Source organism: Oreochromis aureus, linkage group 3 (assembly GCF_013358895.1).
Source record: "Oreochromis aureus strain Israel breed Guangdong linkage group 3, ZZ_aureus, whole genome shotgun sequence".
Classification (NCBI taxonomy): domain Eukaryota; kingdom Metazoa; phylum Chordata; class Actinopteri; order Cichliformes; family Cichlidae; genus Oreochromis; species Oreochromis aureus.
The window spans coordinates 127,953,077-127,973,536 of record NC_052944.1 but is presented as its reverse complement, the minus strand read 5'-3'; the positions used below and the strand labels follow the sequence as shown (position 1 = coordinate 127,973,536).

The 20,460-nt window shown below is 41.4% G+C and overlaps 1 protein-coding gene across 1 annotated transcript; it reads right to left on the bottom strand.

Annotated features, from left to right (window-relative positions):
* Positions 1 to 10,080: 10,080 nt before the first annotated feature.
* On the bottom strand, positions 10,081 to 12,103 carry LOC120438066 (protein NLRC3-like; the record flags this gene model as incomplete). Its single annotated transcript, XM_039608517.1, has 2 exons — positions 10,081 to 11,876; positions 12,034 to 12,103. Coding segments are annotated over 2 exons (1,866 nt in total), but the record flags the coding sequence as incomplete, so codon positions are not given.
* Positions 12,104 to 20,460: the final 8,357 nt, after the last annotated feature.

The window sequence follows — 20,460 nt, the reverse complement described above, 5'->3', positions numbered from 1 at the left end:
GTACATATATATATATTTAGTCAGTTAACTGAAAATCTCTTTTTTTCTTTTACTACATCTTATTAATATTTGGCTCTTTACTATTTTTCTATTTATTTTTTATTATTTTATTTTAGTTTATTTTTTTTCTACTGTACTATCCTGCTGAGTGACTGTCTTCTGCTCGTCAAATGCATTTCATTGCGATGTTGACCCTGAGGAAAACTGTCATCAACTGTCAGCATTAGCGGATAACGCTAATTCACATCAAAATAACATTCGCAAAGGACAATGGTATTAGCATTAGCTGTTAATGTTTTTTTTTTGTTTTTTTTACTTTAAATTAGCATTAGCTACTAGCAGTTTCAGTTTTCAGTTATCAGTTTTTGTTTTTCATATGCAAGTTGGTTTCAACCAATGGCCTGTATTTGTATAGCGCTTTACTAGTCCCTAAGGACCCCAAAGCGCTTTACATATCCAGTCATCCACCCATTCACACACTGGTGATGGAAAGCTACCTTGTAGCCACAGCCACCCTGGGGCGCACTGACAGAGGCGAGGCTGCTGAACACTGGCGCCACCGGGCCCTCTGACCACCACCAGTAGGCAACGGGTGAAGTGTCTTGCCCAAGGACACAATGACCGAGCCTGTCCAAGCCGGGGCTCGAACCAGCAACCTTCCGATTACAAGGCGAACTCCCAACTCTTGAGCCACGATCGCCCCAGCTGCTAGCTGCTAAATTATTAGCAGCTAATTCTAAAATGTTAAGTAAGTAGGCTACTGTCATTAACTAATGCTAATTTGAGGTGAATTAGCATTATACGCTAATGCTAACACTGTTTTCCCTTACTTTTTACCAATATGAGTAGGTAATGCTAATAGTCTTTTCCTTTGAATTACTACGATAAAAGTACTTAATGCTAACTAGGCCACCATTAGCGGCTAATTCTATTTTTAGGTGAATAAGCATTAGCAGCTAATGCTCATACCGTTTTCTTTTCCTTTATAAGCTAAGTGGGATGTCGTTATTAGCTAAAGTTATTTTTAGTTGAGTTAGCATTATCAGACAATGGTAACAATGGTTTCTCTTCAATTTTAACAATGCGAGTATCTAATGCTATTCTTTTCTCTTTGCTAATGCTACTCTTTTCCCCTGCATTATAACGACGTGAGGAGTTAATGCTATGTAGGCTGCTATTGTGGCTAATGCTAATTTAAAGCTTAAAACCATTAGGAGCTAATGCTAATACGCTTTCCCTTGCTTTATAACAATGTTAGGAGCGACTGATAAGTAAGCTGCTGTTAGCAGCTAATGCTAATTTAAGGTAAAAACTATTAGTAGCTAATACTAATTTGTAATATCCGTTAATGTCAACACTGTTTTCCCTTCGATTTTAACAACGTGAGTAGGTAATGCTAACAATTTTTTTTCCCTGCAGTATAACAGTGTCAGTAGCTAATGATAAGTAGGCTGCCATTATTAGAATTAGTATTATCCAATAATGCTAACACTGCTTTCCCTTCAATCTTAACAATGTGACTAGCTAATGCTAATACTCTTTCCCCTTGTATTATAACGATGTTAGGAGTAAATCTTATATAGGATGCCATTAACGGCTAACTCTAATTTGAGGTGAATAATCATTAGCAGCTAATATTAATACCATTTTCCTTTGCTTTATAACAATGAGAGCAGCTAATACTAAGAAGGCTGCCGTTATTAGCTAATGCTAATTTGATGTAAATTAACATTATCTTCTAATGTACCCTTTTCTCTTGCATTATAATGATGTGAGGAGTTAATACTAAATTGGCTACCATTAGTGGCTTATGCAAATTTTAGGTGAATAGGCATTATCCGCTAAGGCTAAACCTGTCTTCCCTTCAGTTTTAACAAGTAGCTAATGCTAATACTCTTGCCCCTTGCGTTATAGAGACATGTTGAGTTTATGCTAAGTAGGCTGCCATTAGCAGCTAATGCTAACACTGTTTGCCCTTGCTTTCTACAACGTGAGCAGCTAATGCTAAGTTACAAAATGTTATCTCTGTCCAAATATTTATGGACCTAACTGTAGGTCTACTTTTGTTGAAACTCTCAACATGACTTATCGGTTATCATTAATGTTCCTGCAAACGGACTCATTGGAGACCCCCTACATCAGGGGTATCGAACTCCAGGCCTCGAGGGCCGGTGTCCTGCAGGTTTTAGTTATCAACCTAGGTCAACACACAGGGCTCTAGAGTGCGACCAAATATTTTCGGGTAACAAAAAAAAAAAAAAAAAATCTCTGCAACTCTCCGTGTGGTCAACAACAGACACATTATGCCCTATCGTGGACTAAACCAATCAGAGATAGTCAGGGGCAGGACCTCTCTGATTGGCCGTGGTCCAGTTGAAAGTGCGGGTGGAAGGGAGAGGTGAGTAGCTTGAATAAAGCGATATCAATTCATTAACGGATTCCACACAAAGACGTAAACACAGAGCGGACCCGACGCATCAGAATCAGGTTTGTCTTTCTCGGCTTTCTCACCCCACGGCCCGAACACGGACACGCTGTCGGAGCTTAGCGATTCTGATGCGTCGGGTCCGTGCTGTGTTTACGTCTTTTTTGCGCTGATTCTGAGCTGCGGGTTTTGTCTCTCTCCAACCAAAATTTGCCGAGCCAGCAGCAAAAGAAGCAGCAAACTACCCTTCACATTTGATCAATGTCGTCATGAATTCCCTCTGACTTTTGCTGTTTTGCTTCCACCACGATAAAAATCACACTTCATGCACAGCTCTCTCTCTCTCTGTACTTCAAGAACAGTTTCCCGTCTCAAATCTCTGTTTTCTGCATTATTCATTCGCATATTACCCACCAGTCTACCGTTGTTTACAGCGCTGTCTTTTTCTTTTTTCACTTAAATGACTTCGGACAAGAAAGCCTAATTTCTGCTGTTCAATACTGAAGAAATTTAAACTTCTTAAAATTATGCAAAATTGCAGAATATTGCAGAATATTTTTAATGTTTTCTGCTATAAAACGCCAGACCAGGAAAATCTCCTTCATGTTTTTCTGTGTTTTATTCTCAGTTACTTTGACACAAAGGCATCTGCTGTGATGTTCACAATTCTGATGAAGTCTCACATGTATCAGTACTGATAAATGATCAGAATTATAATATTTCTGACTGTCTGAGGCTAAATTGAATCGAATCAGGACTTTGAGAACCGGAATCGAATGGATTATAGAAATCAGTGATGATACCCAGCCCTAGTGATCAGCCTAGGCCCGACAGAAGTGGATGTAGCTGTGGGTAATAAGAAAAGATGAAAAGAACTATTGATAACTTTTGTGTTAAGTTAAGGCCTGATCCGTCTGAAATTCATAGCCAGCTCTGACACGGTGCCATCAATCTTTGAATGCTGAAAAAGCACAGTGTATCCAGAAAACACATTATATGCTGCGATAAATGCCCAACTGTCCCCTCTCCCCACTGCCTTTCAGCAGCAGGCAGCAGCAAACAGGTCGTCAGGCCAAGATGATGATTAAGTTTAACATTTTCTACAATATTGACAAAGCACTTTAAGCACAAGTTTGTTAGTTAATAATTTAGAAATGAATATTGTCTGTATGGACTTCCCCCCAAAGAAAGTGCACATGTAAAACTGCGGTGTTAAGCGATGGGGTTGAAAAATTTGAGTGCGCCTAACTTTTGTGCCGGTACGCCTAAATTTTTAAAGTTAGGCGTACCGGTGCGCCCATGTCAAAAAGTTAGTCTAGAGCCCTGACACACCTGAATCAAGTGATCAGTTCATTACCAGGCCTCTGGAGAACTTCAAGACATGTTGAGGAGGTAATTTAGCCATTTAAATAATCTGTGTTGGATCAAGGACACATCTAAAACCTGCAGGACACCTGCCCTCAAGGCCTGGAGTTTGACACCTGTGCCCTAGATAAATATCCATGTACTATCCAGCTAGACTAGTGTGTCTGTCCCTGAAAATATTCCTGTATGTGTGATTGTTCATGTCTCATCTGCAGGAAATAAACAGGAGGTGAGTGAAGGACACAGGAAATGTTTCCAGCTCTTCCTCCTCTATCACACATTCTCTCCATACCTGAGAGTGTCCAGTCTCCAGCCTGGATCCTTCAGTCCAGCCAACAGCAGCTTCATTCCTGAGTCTCCTGGATGATTGTAGCTCAGGTCCAGCTCTCTCAGATGGGAGGGGTTGGAGCTCAGAGCTGAGGCCAGAGAAGTACAACCTTCCTCTGTGATCAGACAGCCTGACAGACTGCAGACACACAAAACAACAATCCATCTGTCAATAATCATTTTCTCTTTGTCACAATAACATCTATCCATCCATTCAATGTAACTTTATTTATAAGTGACAACTCCCAACAGACAACAGCAGTCATCTTAAGCTGTTTAACAGTGTAAGGTAACAGCCTCCAATATTTGAGAGAAAGCCCCAACCATCAGACAATCCACTTTGAGCAGCACTTGGTGATGGTGGGAAGGAAGAACTCCCTTTGACACAAAGATCCTCCCAGTGAAAACAGGCTCCAGGAGGAGCATCTACCATGACTGGTTGCAGGGTGAGGGGAAAGAGAAGAGATGAGCTCAGAGAGACAAGAACAAAACACAAACTAAGGGGTGAGAAGACAAAAGTTAAGGACATGCAGTAGTGACATATAAAAGCATCAGGAGTGAAAAGAGGGGAGTGGAGAAGAAAGCAGAGCATCATGGGAAGTCCACCAACAGCCTGAGCATATAGCAGCATAACTAAGGGATGGATCAGGGTCACCTGATCCAGCTCTAACTATAAGCTTTATCAAAAAGGAAAGTTTGAAGCTGATCTTCAAAGTAGAGAGGGTGTCTGTCTCCTGAACTCAAACTGGGAGCTGCTTCCACACCAAGTCCAACACAGCCAGGCTGAGACCTTAGATTAGTCCAAATTCCAAAATCCATGGCTAGACTTTTCACTGATTGTTAGCTTATGAAAATATAAAGTTCCAGCAGTACTAGCTGTTTTATATACTGTTTATAATAAGCTAAATATCCTTATAATGTGCAAATAAAGCCTGAAGCAGCTAGCACTGTTAGCATTAGCACCAATCCCAGTTACATTTATACACTATTAGAGCAATGGCTCCAAACAGCTCTGTACAAGCCTTCTGAATACAGGCAGGAATCGAACTGGAAGGTTTGGTGAATTAAGATTTTTGACTGAGAGAATCAGATTTGACATTTCATTTTAAATTAAAAACATGAAATAAACAGAAATCCCCAATTACTTTAGATACTGATTATTTACATTAAAACATTTTTATCAAGTTAGTGTTTGTGCAGCAATATATATCAGGTTCGAGATGATCAACAATAGAAAAATTTAAATCCTGACCTGAGAGTTTCCATTTTACAGTGTGGACTCCTCACTCCAGCAGACAGAAGCTTCACTCCTGAATCCTGCAGATCAGAGTTACTCAGGTCCAGCTCTCTCAGACTAGAGGACTGGGAGCTGAAGACTGAGAAGAGAGCTTCATAGCCTCTCTCTGAGAACTGACAGTGACTCAGTCTGAAAAATGAAAGATAAACATTTAACAAACACTGCTGTTTAAGCACAGTGAGGGTGCTGACTAATTAAGGAGCCTCTACAGCCCTGTTTAGTTGTTCCTTTATTTTACTTTTTATTTTTTTCTTATGAGTGTATTCTTATTGTTTAATTCTGCCCCCCCCCCCCTCCCCTCCGACACACACACACACACACACACACACACAATCAGTCTCACCTCAAAGTTTTCAGTTCACAGTGTGGACTTCTCAGTCCTGCAGAAAGCTTCACTGCTGAATCCTGCAGTTTGCTGTTACTCATGTCCAGCTCCCTCAGTGTAGAAGACTGGGAGCTGAGAACTGAGGACAGAGCTTCATACCCTCTTTCTGAGAGATCAGGGACACTCAGCCTAAGAAAAGAAAAGGTTTGTGATCAAATTAAATCACTTCAGATGTTGATGTTTTAAAAGAAAAACAAATGTCATTGTTATTAATATTTATGGTGCACAAAAAATTACCTATAAATATTTAATTATTAAAGACTTGGAATTTGCTCATTATTAAAAGTATAACGCTAAAGAGAAACAAGTGAGGAGCTGGTGGATTTGATAACACTGGAACAGTGATACACCGCTGTTTGTCAGTTTTAAGTATCTGTGATTGTTCTAAATAATAGTCAAAGGAGTTTGCAAAGAAAAGCGTCTGGACTTCTTTAAGTTGCTTGAAGACGTTTCACCTCTCATCCGAGAAGCTTCTTCAGTTCTAAGGTCAAATGGCCGAGAGTCCCAGATTTAAATCCAGTGGGAGTATCCCCCCAAGGAGGGACAAAGGACCCCCTGGTGATCCTCTAATCACATGTGCCAAGGTGTGAAAGCGGGTGTGGGACCTAATCAGCCAGGGTTTCGGGTGAGCTCATTGTGAAACCTGGCCCCACCCTATCATGTGATTTCCTGAGGTCAGATGGCCCAGGATGTGAGTGGGCGTTAAGGCGTCTGGGGAGGGAACTCAAAACTGGATTATAGATGGCAGACAGTTGGTGTCGTAAACCACCGCCTCTGTTCAAAGATGGTCGCTCACAGTGGACATAAATGGCCTCTTTCATTCCTCTTTCAAACCATCTGTCCTCTCTGTCCAATATGTGAACGTTGGCATCCTCGAAAGAGTGACCTTTATCCTTAAGATGCAGGTGGACTGCTGAGTCTTGTCCTGTGGAGGTGGCTCTTCTATGTTGTGCCATGCGCTTGTGGAGTGGCTGTTTGGTCTCGCCAATGTAGAGGTCTGGGCATTCCTCGCTGCACTGTACAGCATACACCACGTTGTTAAGTCTGTGTTTTGGAGTTTTGTCTTTCGGGTGAACCAGTTTGTGTCTGAGTGTGTTGCTGGGTCTGAAGAACACTGGGATGTCGTGCTTGGAGAAAACTCTCCTGAGTTTCTCTGATACACCGGCTACATAGGGGATGACAACGTTGTTGCGTCTGTCTTTCTTATCCTCCCTCGCTGGTGTCTGATCTTCTTTTCTGTGCCTCTTAGCTGACTTTATGAACGCCCAGTTCGGATAACCGCATGTTTTCAGTGCTTCCTTTACATGTGTGTGTTCCTTCTTTTTCCCTTCAGGCTTAGAGGGAACATGTTCTGCCCGGTGGTGTAGGGTCCTAATTACTCCAAGTTTGTGTTCCAGAGGGTGATGGGAGTCAAAGAGGAGGTACTGGTCCGTGTGTGTGGGCTTCCGGTAAACTTCAATGTTGAGGATGCCATTCTCTTCGAAACCCTGGCTGATTAGGTCCCACACCCGCTTTCACACCTTGGCGCATGTGATTAGAGGATCACCAGGGGGTCCTTTGTCCCTCCTTGGGGGGATACTCCCACTGGATTTAAATCTGGGACTCTCGGCCATTTGACCTTAGAACTGAAGAAGCTTCTCGGATGAGAGGTGAAACGTCTTCAAGCAACTTAAAGAAGTCCAGACGCTTTTCTTTGCAAACTCCTTTGACTACGATGACCTGGATGACTGAGAACCTTCACAGACGTTCTAAATAATACTTACTGATCACATACTGAACCTTGCTGCAGCCTCTCACAGTTAATTAGTTTAATTCATTGGCTTTCAGCTCAGCCATCTCTAATTTGCATCTTATTGTGGTGTGAAATTTTAGCTTCATATTTCAAATACCTTTTATAACACACAGATTTTTTTTTGTTGATTTTTTTAAATGGTCCATCAACCTGCTTCAGGCATGTGTATTCACACTTTAGGGCTGCAAAAATTAATCGAGTAATTTGATTTATAAAAATTCTGGACACAAACTCTTTGTTCGATGCTCCATTAAAGGCAGCGGCTCTGAAGCCATGGAAACACTAACGCAAGCGTTTCACCCAGAAGAATATTTAGGAGCAGCGCGTGAATAAAAAGTTCAACAGGCTCCACCTTTAAACTGATATACTGATAATACAACAACAGCAGTGATGATGATGCTGGCACAGTTTAACATGGAGAGTCGGTTTACATACTGGGAAGTGCAAAGAGAAGGAGCCGTTACTGAGACAGAGAGCTCAGCTGAAGTAAACAAAAGCTATTCAATACAGCTTTATTTATAAAGAGCCAAATCACAACAACAGTTGCCTCAAGGTAGCCGTCCTGTTTTACATGGAAGTGAATAGGAGTGTATCTATAGGGGTCCATGGGGTGCACCACACAATATTAATTTCAATTTTTTTAAAACATTCTTCACATTCAAAGTTCAATATATAAAACACTGTCTTACTTAAATTCTAATATTTAAAAATCTCAAAGTTAAAGCTTTTTTTCAGAAGACAATAAAAACTCAGCAATGAGAGGGAAGGCTGGCTCATATCCTGGTGAATGAGGGCTCGTTACTCCAGGATAAGGTCAAGATATGATCGAGAGTAGGGCTGGGCCTTATTATACCGTTCACGGTAATACCGGTATAATGTTGGGCAACGATAAGAAATTGAAATATAGGGATGGGGAAAACGTGCATGTGCAGTGCCTTTGTTTTTATACGCACATGGCGGAAAAAGCATGGCGGCAACGAAGAATGAGAAGGGCGAAAGCGGATCGTTGAATGAAACAGATGAACCAGAATTAGTTTTAGTATGACTTTGCTAAGCTACGAAGCTGCACCACTTGATGGATTGTCAGAGCATTACGGCTACCATAGGCTGGAGCCTCGCGGAGTGATACGTGCTGTGCTTCAACATAATATTACCGTATTGTGTGTATAACCTCTTTTTAAGTTTTGTGGATATTATACATGGTTATGCTGAGGATATGTCGGCCAATTTCCACTGGAAATGCCTTTTGGTTAAACTCTCAGTAAGGAATTTCCATTTGCACTGTTACATTTTTATATAACTTTAATGCACATAAAAAACAGCTGCTTGTTTAAGTGAAAATACATTGATGGGGTTCTTTTGCACTAATAAAGTTGTGGAGTTGTAAAGTATTTTTCTAGTGTCAATTATGTCATCAGCTATATCGTTATCGAAAATTTTCAAATGTATTTCGTGATAAATATTTTTGGTCGTATCGCCCTGCTCTAGCCGAGAGATTCTGGCAGACTAAACCAGTGAAGTTTTCATGGAAATTATTTCTACTAAAGCAGATATAGTGAATAGTCCTTCCATCAGAGTCGTCCACAAAGCAGTGAGATAAAGTCTCAAGTCTCATTCTGCACAGTGTTAATGTCAGTGTCCTCTGGGTCCTCTGTGATCTTTGTATTCTGTCACAAACTGTCATGGTTCACAGACTGTGTACAGTCAGAAATCAAAATGATGACATAGGAGAGACTGAAAAAAAAAATCAAGCAAATACGGGGGGGGGGGGCATTTATATGGATACAGCGTAATAACATGGGAATGGTTGGTGATATTAAAGTCCTGTTTGTGGCACATTAGTATATGTGAGGGGGAAAACTCCTCAAGATGGGTGGTGACCATGGTGGCCAATTAGGAGTCGGCCATCTGCTAAGCTTTCAAGCAGCACATCAAATACACTGCACATTACTCCAGTTTTAATCTCTTTACACTGGTAACCAGTTCATTTCAGAACTCATTTAAAATTGTACTCCTTACTTTTAGAGCCCTGTGTGGTCAAGTCGCAGCCTGTCTGACCTTCTACAAACCTAGAGCTCTTCTCACAGTCTGAGATCTTCCAGTCAAAGTCTGTTACTGGTCCCACTAACTCATTTATTCACTCTAGTATTCAGAGTGGCCATTAACTAGTTTTAGGGTGTATGATGTTCAGTGTTTGCTGTTTACAGTTTTTTTTTTATTGTCTCTTTCTATTGTAAAGCACTTTGAGGTTTTTGACCTGTGAAAGCTGCTGCATAAATAAAGTTTACTTACAGGATGATTCTGGATATGACTTTGATAAAAGCTGACATCCAGAAATGTTTAAGACATTCTGACATTTACTGTTGCTTTCGAACATTAAATAAAATCTACTTTATTTAGTGCTGATGATCATTTAATTAAATATGTTTAAGCGGCCATCACACATTACACAGTTTATGTGATAAATAAAAGACTGATCACATATTTACTTACAGAGCTCTGTTGGAGGCTTTGACCACTGGCAGCAGCCTCAGAAGAGCCTCCTCTGAAGCAGAGTATTTCTGCAGGTCAAACACATCCAGATCTTTTTCTGATGACAGTAAGATGAAGACCAGAGCTGACCACTGAGCAGGAGACAGTTTATCTGTGGAGAGACTTCCTGATCTCAGGGACTGTTGGATCTCCTCCACTAGAGAACGATCATTCAGTTCATTCAGACAGTGGAACAGATTGATGCTTTTCTCTGCAGAAAGATTCTCACTGAGCTTCTTCTTGATGTACTGGACTGTTTCCTGATTGGTCTGTGAGCTACTTCCTATCTGTGTCAGCAGACCTCGTAGGAGAGTCTGATTGGTCTGAAGTGAAAGACCCAGGAGGAAGCGGAGGAATAAGTCCAGGTGTCCATTTGGACTCTGTAAGGCCTTGTTCACAGCACTCTGGTGAAGTGATTGGAGTTTTAGTTTGTTAAATAATTTAGATTTCTTGGAGGTTGATTGTCGTTCTTCCAGCAGATTGAGTCCAGAGTTGATGAAGGTCAGATGGACATGAAGAGCAGCCAGAAACTCCTGAACACTCAGATGGATGAAGCAGAACACCTTGTCCTGGTACAGTCCTCTCTCCTCTTTAAAGATCTGTGTGAACACTCCTGAGTACACTGAGGCTGCTCTGATATCGATGCCACACTCTGTCAGGTCTGATTCATAGAAGATCAGGTTTCCTTTCTGCAGCTGATCAAAAGCCAGTTTTCCCAGAGACTCCATCATCTTCCTGCTCTCTGGACTCCAGTGTGGATCTGTCTCAGCTCCTCCATCATACTTGACCTTCTTCACTTTGGCCTGAACCACCAGGAAGTGGATGTACATCTCAGTCAGGGTCTTGGGCAGCTGTCCTCCCTCTCTGGTTTCCAGCACATCCTCCAGAACTGTAGCAGTGATCCAGCAGAAGACTGGGATGTGGCACATGATGTGGAGGCTTCGTGATGTCTTGATGTGGGAGATGATCCTGCTGGCCTGCTCCTCATCTCTGAATCTCTTCCTGAAGTACTCCTCCTTCTGTGGGTCAGTGAACCCTCTGACCTCTGTCACCATGCCAACACACTCAGGGGGAATCTGATTGGCTGCTGCAGGTCGTGTGGTTATCCAGAGGCGAGCAGTGGGAAGCAGTTTCCCCCTGATGAGGTTTATCAGCAGCACATCCACTGAGGTGGACTTTCTAGGGTCAGTTAGGATTGTAGTTTTGTGGAAGTCCAGAGGAAGTCGACACTCATCCAGACCATCAAAGATGAACACAACCTGGAAGTCTTCAAAGCTGCAGATTCCTGCTTCTTTGGTTTCAGTAAAGAAGTGATGAACAAGTTCCACCAAGCTGAACTTTTCCTCTTTCAGCACATTCAGCTCTCTGAAAGTGAATGGAAATATGAACTGGATGTCCTGGTTGGCTTTGTCTTCAGCCCAGTCCAGGCTGTATTTCTGTGTTAAGACTGTTTTCCCAATGCCAGCCACTCCCTTTGTCAGCACTGTTCTGATTGGTTCATCTCTTCCAGGTGAGGCTTTAAAGATGTCTTCTTGTCTGATTGTTGTTTCTGGTCTGTCTGGTTTCCTGGATGCTGTTTCAATCTGTCTGACCTCATGTTCATCATTGACCTCTGCAGTCCCTCCCTCTGTGATGTAGAGCTCTGTGTAGATCTGATTCAGAAGGGTTGGGTTTCCTGCTTTAGCGATGCCCTCAAACACACACTGGAACTTCTTCATCAGCTTAGACTTAAGGTTACGATGACAAACTGCAGCTTGAAGCTCTGAATAATAGAAATAAAAATACAACTTCAACAATCAGATTTTACAAAACGCTGACATTTTCTGACCCACTGAGAAATGACTGAACACACTGGTGTCATAAGTCTCTCATTTATCCAGCAGCTTAAATCTTTACAGAAATCCTCTTACTGCTCTGCAGACGGTCAGCCAGCTCCTCCTGCTTCATTCTCCTCAGGAAGTCCACTGTGATCTTCACAAATGCCTCCCTGCTGCTGCTCCTCTGCTCATCATCCTCCCTCTGAAACTCCAAGCATTGGGGCTTATTTGGATTTAGACCCTTCTGGATCTTCTTCAGCTCATTCTTCACAAAAGTGATGATGTTGTCCTCCAGCAGCTGGAACAGAATATTTATGAATAACCCACAACTCTTAACTTCCGTCTACACAACATTCACTTCTTTACAATCAAAGGGCATATCATCCACGATCTCTTCAGCAATTCTAAGTTTTGACTTTATCTGATTAACTGAGACATTCTCCACAACTCCATGATCCCAAAATGTTGAGTCTTTTCATATGAATGCAGTGAATTCAGTGGGAGAAACATTTCACTGGTGTTCAGAGCTGAACAGACTGAGAATTGTAGCCAGAAACCTGGAGATGTTTCGGTTGATCGTTGATCGTACAGCCAACTGGTCTTAAAGGTTCACTCTGTTTACAGATACAGATCAGTATTTAAGGTTTGAATCTCATCATCCAGTGTACCACAAACTGGGCGTCATCAGGACGCTACAACACAGAACAAACACCATCCCCACAGACACAGCGGCCAGGGAAGTAGAAGAACATCACATCAAGAAGGCCCTGAGTAAATGTGGTTATCCCAGCTGGACTTTGGTCAAAGCTGGGAAGGTGCCTAAAGAAAGCTCCAGCCGATCCAGGAGAGAAGGACAACCGCTGCCTTAGCGAAAACCCATAGTGATCGTGTATGTGTCTGGAGTATCGGGCCAGTTGAGACGTATTTTTTCTAAACACTGTGTCTCTGTGGCTTTTAAACCCCAAAACACGCCAAGGATTGGGTCCCCCGACACAAACAGAGTAACATAGTGTACGCTGTTAAGTGCCAGAGGGATTGCCAGGATTTATACATCGGGGAAACCAAACAACCTCATCTACCTCGTCAGGCCAGGACTCTGCAGTCTATTTATGCCTACAGGCCAGTGGACACTCTTTCAATGATGAGGATGTACACATCCTGGACAGGGAAGAACGCTGGTTTGAGCGCGGAGTCAAGGAGGCCATTTACGTGAAAAGGGAAAGACCATCTCGGAATCGAGGAGGGGGCCCAAGGGTACATCTGTCACCATCTTACAATGCTGTGATCGCAGCCATTCCCCAACTCTCTGTGAATGGGACTCATGGCCATTGATCAGTGTTCTTTGATCAGTGGGTTTTGGTCAGTGATTGTTGATCAATGGTCATGGGAATTTGCATAATTAAGATTAAGGAACTGACCTCACAGCCCATTGTTCCTTCAGTGGGCTGGTTTCAGTCATTATGCAAATGTACTGTTTATAAGGTTTGGGGAAACCTGCAGTCAGCTGAGACTGAAGAAGTCACTTAGATGAGTGACTAAACGTTTTTCCCACTGAAAATGTCCAGATGAACAGAATCACTTTTATGGATTTACTTACCTGGATGATTGAGCATCAAGACACAACTGTGTGACTTTTCTCAGCTGAATAAATCCTCTCCCCAGGTTTGTTTACATCTACCAGCCCTGTGGACATCTGTTGTGCTTCAGCGTCACTGTGATCCAATTAAATACTACATCAGCTTCAAAATTCTCCTACTGACATTCAAGGCTATCATTACCCCTCCACATCTGAATTAGAATTAGAATTAGAATTCAACTTTATTGTCATTGCACATGCACAGGTACAGGGCAACGAAATGCAGTTTGCATCCATCCAGAAAGTGCTTTAACCGTGATATAGATATATTACAATATATATTAGCAATAATATAGATGTGTAAGTATATTACAGAAATGGGTCTATTATGGTATGTTATAATGTACACGGTGTGAAGTATGTTATGAACATTCTATAACTATAACTATGTACAGGCTGTAGTGAGTACAAGCTATGTACAGGCTATGAACAGGATATAAATATGAAATAAAAAAAATACAGAAATCTGAGATGTACAGTTATACAGAAATGTGAACTATGCAAGTTATAAACAGTTGTAGGATTAAAAATTATCATATGTACAGAATGATATTTACACAGAACTATACAGTAGTGCAGTTAGGATAATTGTGATAGTGATAAAGTGCTAGTGGTTGTGGGTGTGTGTATGTTCAGTATGTTCAGTCCATGAGTTTAACGTGGGTCAGATGTCAGGAGGCAGAGTTCAGGAGTCTGACAGCTGTGGGGAAGAAGCTGTTCCGGTACCTGGTGGTCTTAGTCCGGAGGCTCCTGTAGCGCCTCCCAGAGGGCAGGAGGGTGAAGAGTTCTGTCTGACCTTCTCATGGTTACCACCTCTCACATGCTTAGATCTTCCTCCATCCACCTGACGGTTCCCTCTGCTCACCTCACAACCATGGGAGGTTCACAGATTTTAATCGCTCTTGAACAATTTAACTTACACTGTAAGAAATTTTGAATCATTACCACTTTTCAAGTCCAAGTTTAAAGCCCACATGATTAAAACGGCTTTTTCCCTGTGATCATCAACTTAGCCTGTCTTAGATTTTAGCCTTTTTTTTTTTTTAATGTCTTTTTTTTCATGTTTTATACTGATTTTAAACAAAAAACATATTTAGTGGAAGGCAGAAAAGAGAGAGAGGGGAACACGTGCAGCAAAGGGCTGCAGGTCAGACACTAACCTAGGCTGTCCACTCTCAGCTGTAAGGCATATGCTTATCCCACAGAGCTAAAATGGCGTCCACCTTTTATGTTCATTTAGTGCACAGTGTCCTCGGGTGTTTTGAAAAGCACCTCTAAATAAATATTTTATTATTACTAATAATAAAGTAGTTGTTGTACATGTACAGACCATAAATATGGAGTCCAGCTGTGTTTGATGCTGCTGGTCAGACTGACCACTGGGAACCTCTGAGCTCTGCTGGTCCACTCTGTGGAGGAACCATCAAGGATTAGTTGTCATTTTACCACACACCCACACACACACACACACACACACACACACACACACAATTTGATTACTGAAATGTGAATTTAGCCTCTAAAAGCTATGTTCAGTCAGTTTTGCTGCTTCCCTTGTTGCATCTGTAATACAATAATACAAATTATACTTCAGAGTCCTTCCACTGTTATCCTGATCAGAAAATTATGATCTTTGTGTTTTTTCCAGAGTTTAAAACACAAAGTGTGTGTCAGACTGAACTTGAGTGTACTAGCAGGGAATATCATCAGTCACAGACCAAATACTGTTCCAATTCAAAGTACGCTCCAAATGCCCGGATGTGTTCTGGCTCCTCCCCTTGTATTCAGCATGCATGGATGGTGACTTGTTTAGTACTGCCAAATATTCCACAGTGCATTTCATCCAAACTGTATTGGACTCAGTGTATTCAGGCCTAAATGATGCAGCAGTGTCTCGTCTACAGTTAGTACAACACACAGCAGCAAAGCTCCTACACACACTGAGGACAGTGAACACATCACTGCAGTCCTCACAGCAGCTTCACGTTCACTGAAGAATCCAGTTGAATCAACTCTCTACATGTTACAGCTGCACTTTATATCTCAGAGCATCTTCTAGCTGAGACCCTCAGACCAGAGAATAAATGACTGTTACAGGGTCAAAGGTCAGGATTCAAACACATGACTGTGTTTCACTGTTTCAGCATCAACACTGTGGAACAAACTTGCTGTCACTGTGAGATCAGCACAGTCAGTAAGGTGTAGTAAACTCCTCTGGATGAATCCTCCTGATCTGTCACATTGATCCAGCTGTCTGCAGATTCATCACTGTGGTCAGCCTGCTGCCAACAGCAGCTGGATCACTGCTCCATGTTTAAAAGGAGCTTTCTTTATAAGTCACTTCATTATAGGAACAAGAAGCTCATCAGATCCTGTCTGTGTGACACTGAAGGTGAGATTAACAATGAAAGATGCAGTCCCAGTGTGAGCCACTAACAGTGTGTTATCATTTATATATAAACTCACAAGAAAACAGTAAACACACTCGTATAAATGTGTGAATGAGGCGAGTGTCAAACTGCTTTGAGTGCTCAGAGGAGAAAAGCTCCATATAAGAACCATTGGTCCCAGTATTATTCCAAACTGTTCCAGCCTATGAAGCTGAACTCTGTGTGAACAGCTGACCTGTGTCATGTGACCAAGAACACAAACATGATCTACTGTCAGATCAGGACACGTCACAGTTACCATGTTACTGTTTAACAGCACACTGCAACATTCACACGTTCATCTAACAAACTGGATTATTAACATTTTCACACACGTTTCACTTTGATTCACTGCAGATTCAGCAGACAGAAAGAAGCTGATGAGGAAACAACAGTTCAGTTCATTTCTGTCCTGGTTGATGAAAATGGCAGCACTGCTGAGGAGCAGGAAGTGGGGATCAGACTGAGGGAAGAGTTTTAGGACAGACAGTTTGAGAACATCTCCCCTTCCTAACAATAATCTCTCTGAGTATCTGCTGTGTTTGTGGAAACACTCCAACACACACCGCTGCACATATGAACATGTGTGTCAAACAGAGCTGACATTAAACATGATGGAGGATTTATTCACAAACACACAACAACATTTACACACACATTACCTCTCTGCAGGACGACACACGCCTGATTTAAACTCAACAACAGCATCTTTAGACCGGTCACTCTGTAAGGACACAGAGCTGGGTGGAGGTCCAGGTGGGTCCCTGTGAATAATGATGGAGCAGTGATGTGAGTGCTGAGCTGTGACATGGAGAAGAGTCATGGACAGTTAGAGATGGTCATCTCACCTCTGAGCTTTGGTCTGGCTCTCATGTTCCCCACACAGAGTGCTTTTAGAGGGAGGGACTCCCTCCTCTCTGTCCTCACACTGATCCATGCTGATCAATTCAGCTCACACACACTTTCTACCTTCACCTGCAGAGGAAACACAAATCATTCATGTGCACATCAGCTGAAATCCTCCTTTCCATCATGTGTGCTGTCCAAATATCAGCTGCTTCTTTCCTGCTTCATCTCAGTGTCAGCTGAATGCAGTCAGACAGCAGTGTGAGGCAGAGGAAGCTGCCATCAGCTGCTCTACTATCAGTCCACTAGATGGAGCCGTGGAGCACACACAATGCATTCACTGACACACACTGATTCACTGTGACTGGAAGCTTCAGTCAGTCCAACATGTGTGAACAACATTTTAAACATTTCAGCTGATCCATGATTCAAAGAGGATCAGCAGAGTTAAAGCTTCACACTAATTATTCCTGCTGAGTTTGCAGAGAACTGCACACACACTGATTCACTGCTAATGAGAAGCTTCTTCCATCCAGTAATTCATCATCCATCAGCTCTGCTGCTGCTCTCAGTCCTGGATTCTGATTAAACACTAAGAGCAGCTTTTTAACTCTTTAAGAGCTCTTAGTGTTAGCATGCTGTGTGGCTAGCTTAGCGTCAGAGCTCTGCAGGTGTCTCATGTGTAAATATTCATCACAGTGACAGTAAAGGAGGTAAAGGGCTGTGACATCATCACGTACGTTGCGTCCTCTGTGGGCTCTCAGTGAACTCACAAAGTACACAAACACGAACGTAGTATTGATGGGATTTCCGGCTCTTTCGGCTCGGCTCACTAAAAAGAGCCGGCTCTTTTGGCTCCGAACCAGCTCTTCAGGTTGTTTTGTTGCTTTAATTAATTTATTATTAACAATAATATAAAATTATCCACAAAAGGAATTACTAATGTAAACAAAAATGGTTTTATTTATGTATGTTTATATATAAATATATGTGGTGGTCCCTAGAGACAAAACACGTACAAACTCCAAAACACATTCCTAGCGTTACCTGAACTTCCAAAACAAAGCTACCTGTTATGTGACGGCTGTGTGCAGGCAGGAATGGTGGACCCAAAGTGCAGACACTCGGAGGAACAATGAAAACTCAAAACAGGTTTAAGGCTGAACTCAAAAAAAGATAACAAAACTGAGACTCCAAAAAATAAACTAAGGCAAGCAGACAAAACACAAAGCGTAGTAAACAGTAGATCGCAACAAGGACAGATGAAAACACAGGGCTTAAATACATAGAGGGAGCAATCAGGGGAGGGAAACACAACTGGGGCAAATCAGGCCTAACGAGACAAGGGGAAGCAAAACCAGATACATTAACATCAGACATGGACCTTCAAAATAAAACAGGAAACATAACGCAGACTGAACTAAAGGCACAGACTCACACGCAGGCACTGCAACAGAGGGAACAGAGACGTGGGACCAGGGCAGACACAAACACTGACTGGACAAAGACACAAACACAACTAAGGATTACACAGAGACATAAACCATAAGACAGAACTCTAACAAAGAAACCAAAGAATAGAAATGATAAATAATACAATAAACTCAAAACTCTGGGTCAACGACCAAGGCATCCTAACACTACCTAGATCACTTAAATTACACAATTGAAAGCATATGTGTATGGTTTGTGTATTTATACACAAGCACTCATATATATTCAAATGATTAAAAAAAATGTTCATTTACCTCTTACTACCACACACCAAATCCGGTCGTTGGTACTTGCTGGCTTGTGTAGCCACTAGGTAACAAAAGCTCAACACTGCACCGAGCATCCTGGAGCACTTCTGTTGTCTTTTGTACGTGTTTTGGAGTTTTTAAGTACTTCTGAGTTTTTACGTGTTTTGAAGTTTTGTACGTGCTTTGTCTCTAGGGGCCACCGTAAATATACTTTTATTTATTCACTCCACATAAAATGTAATGAATAAATTGTATAATACAAAATCCAACTATTCACATTTCAACTTTTAACTATTTAAATTTTCAGCTTTTTCCTTTTAAACAAATTTAAATAACAACAAAACAAAACACTGCAAACCACAACACAATTAAATATAAATTAAAATATGAAAACAAAAAGAAGATGCATATTCTGTGTCATATGGGCCTGCATGAATTTTCTGAATCCTTTATCATCCACAACTGAAAATAGTTGTTGAATGAAATGATATCATGGCACAGGCAGACGATGCTTACAGGATGTGATGTGACAACACTAATGAAATATTGATGTGTCATATTTGTCCAAGGCGTATTTCATTGTTATGGAAACAGAGAATATTAAAATCATGATGACCAATTGGAGTGGTGATTTCTATGACTTTGTGTATATAATTTGGAATTTTGTACAAATGTAGGCCAATAATATGATATCATTTCATTCATTTTGTGGAGGTTCAGAAATTCTTTTATTGCTGCCATATAACCTGCATTATTATAATTGTATTAATAACATGTTTTACAGCATTATTTTATTAGTAATATTTCTGACAGGGTTCATGTTGCATTGGAGATGTTTGTCATCACATTGACCTTTTCTATTCACAGGTTTAGTTCATTTTATACACATTGCATATTTGTGCTTATTTGGAGTTGATGTTCCATCCAAAAGGGTCTTAAGTTTCACTGGAGAACATAGAAGGTTGACTGCATGCATGCTTACAATACACATAAATCTAGTAACAGGCCTCAGCGAAGGCCCAAATGTCTTCTGCTTCTTTCTTGTAACCTGTTGCACTTTAGTCTACTTGGTGACTGATGACCAGAGTCAGTGACCAGCCTCAGAGACCCTGAGGGCTTGAAGTTTATTGCCTTATTTGGTAGGTGTTAATGAAAAAAGAAGTTATATGTCTGTTTATAGCCATTAAAGATGTACAAGATGTACCATTGTCTGTAAACAATGACTGTACACAATGTATTTTTAATCTGTAATTGACGCACGTGAGGGTGTGATCCTCAGTGGTATAAAACCAGCATCCAGTGTATTTTTGTTGGAAGACATATGCTGATATTTCTTCTCCTGTGCTAATAAACTCATCGTTTGATTGCACCTTTCTGGGGCCTCCATGGTTTGTTTCTCTGCTCTGCATTTGATCGATTTCGCAACAATTTCAAAGGTTTATTTGCATGACGCACAAACAGACACAATTGAAAGGTACAAATGTATTGTGCATGAAACGAATTCAAACGTGGTGCAGATGTGTGTCACAAGTTGATCTGGCTGTAGGCTGTGGCACTTGGCCAGAGGTGGCGCTGGTTGACTCGAGTCCATGTTAGTGCACACAAAGTAAACTGCACGCTTTAGTTGTGAAGCAAAAACGCTGAAATCATAGTAATAAAATGTACGAGGGGGACGATAACGATGAGAAGAGTCTCCCGATCGTTTACTCTTCCTGTCCTGTGAACAGCATCCACACTATTGAGTTCCTGTTTCTCTTTATTCTTTATTATTCTGGGTGTTTCCGTACACTTTTCGCCGTGGATCTACTTCCACAGTTTTCAGCCGATTTTCACCGTTCAAATTTTAAACTATTCTGCTATTTTTGCT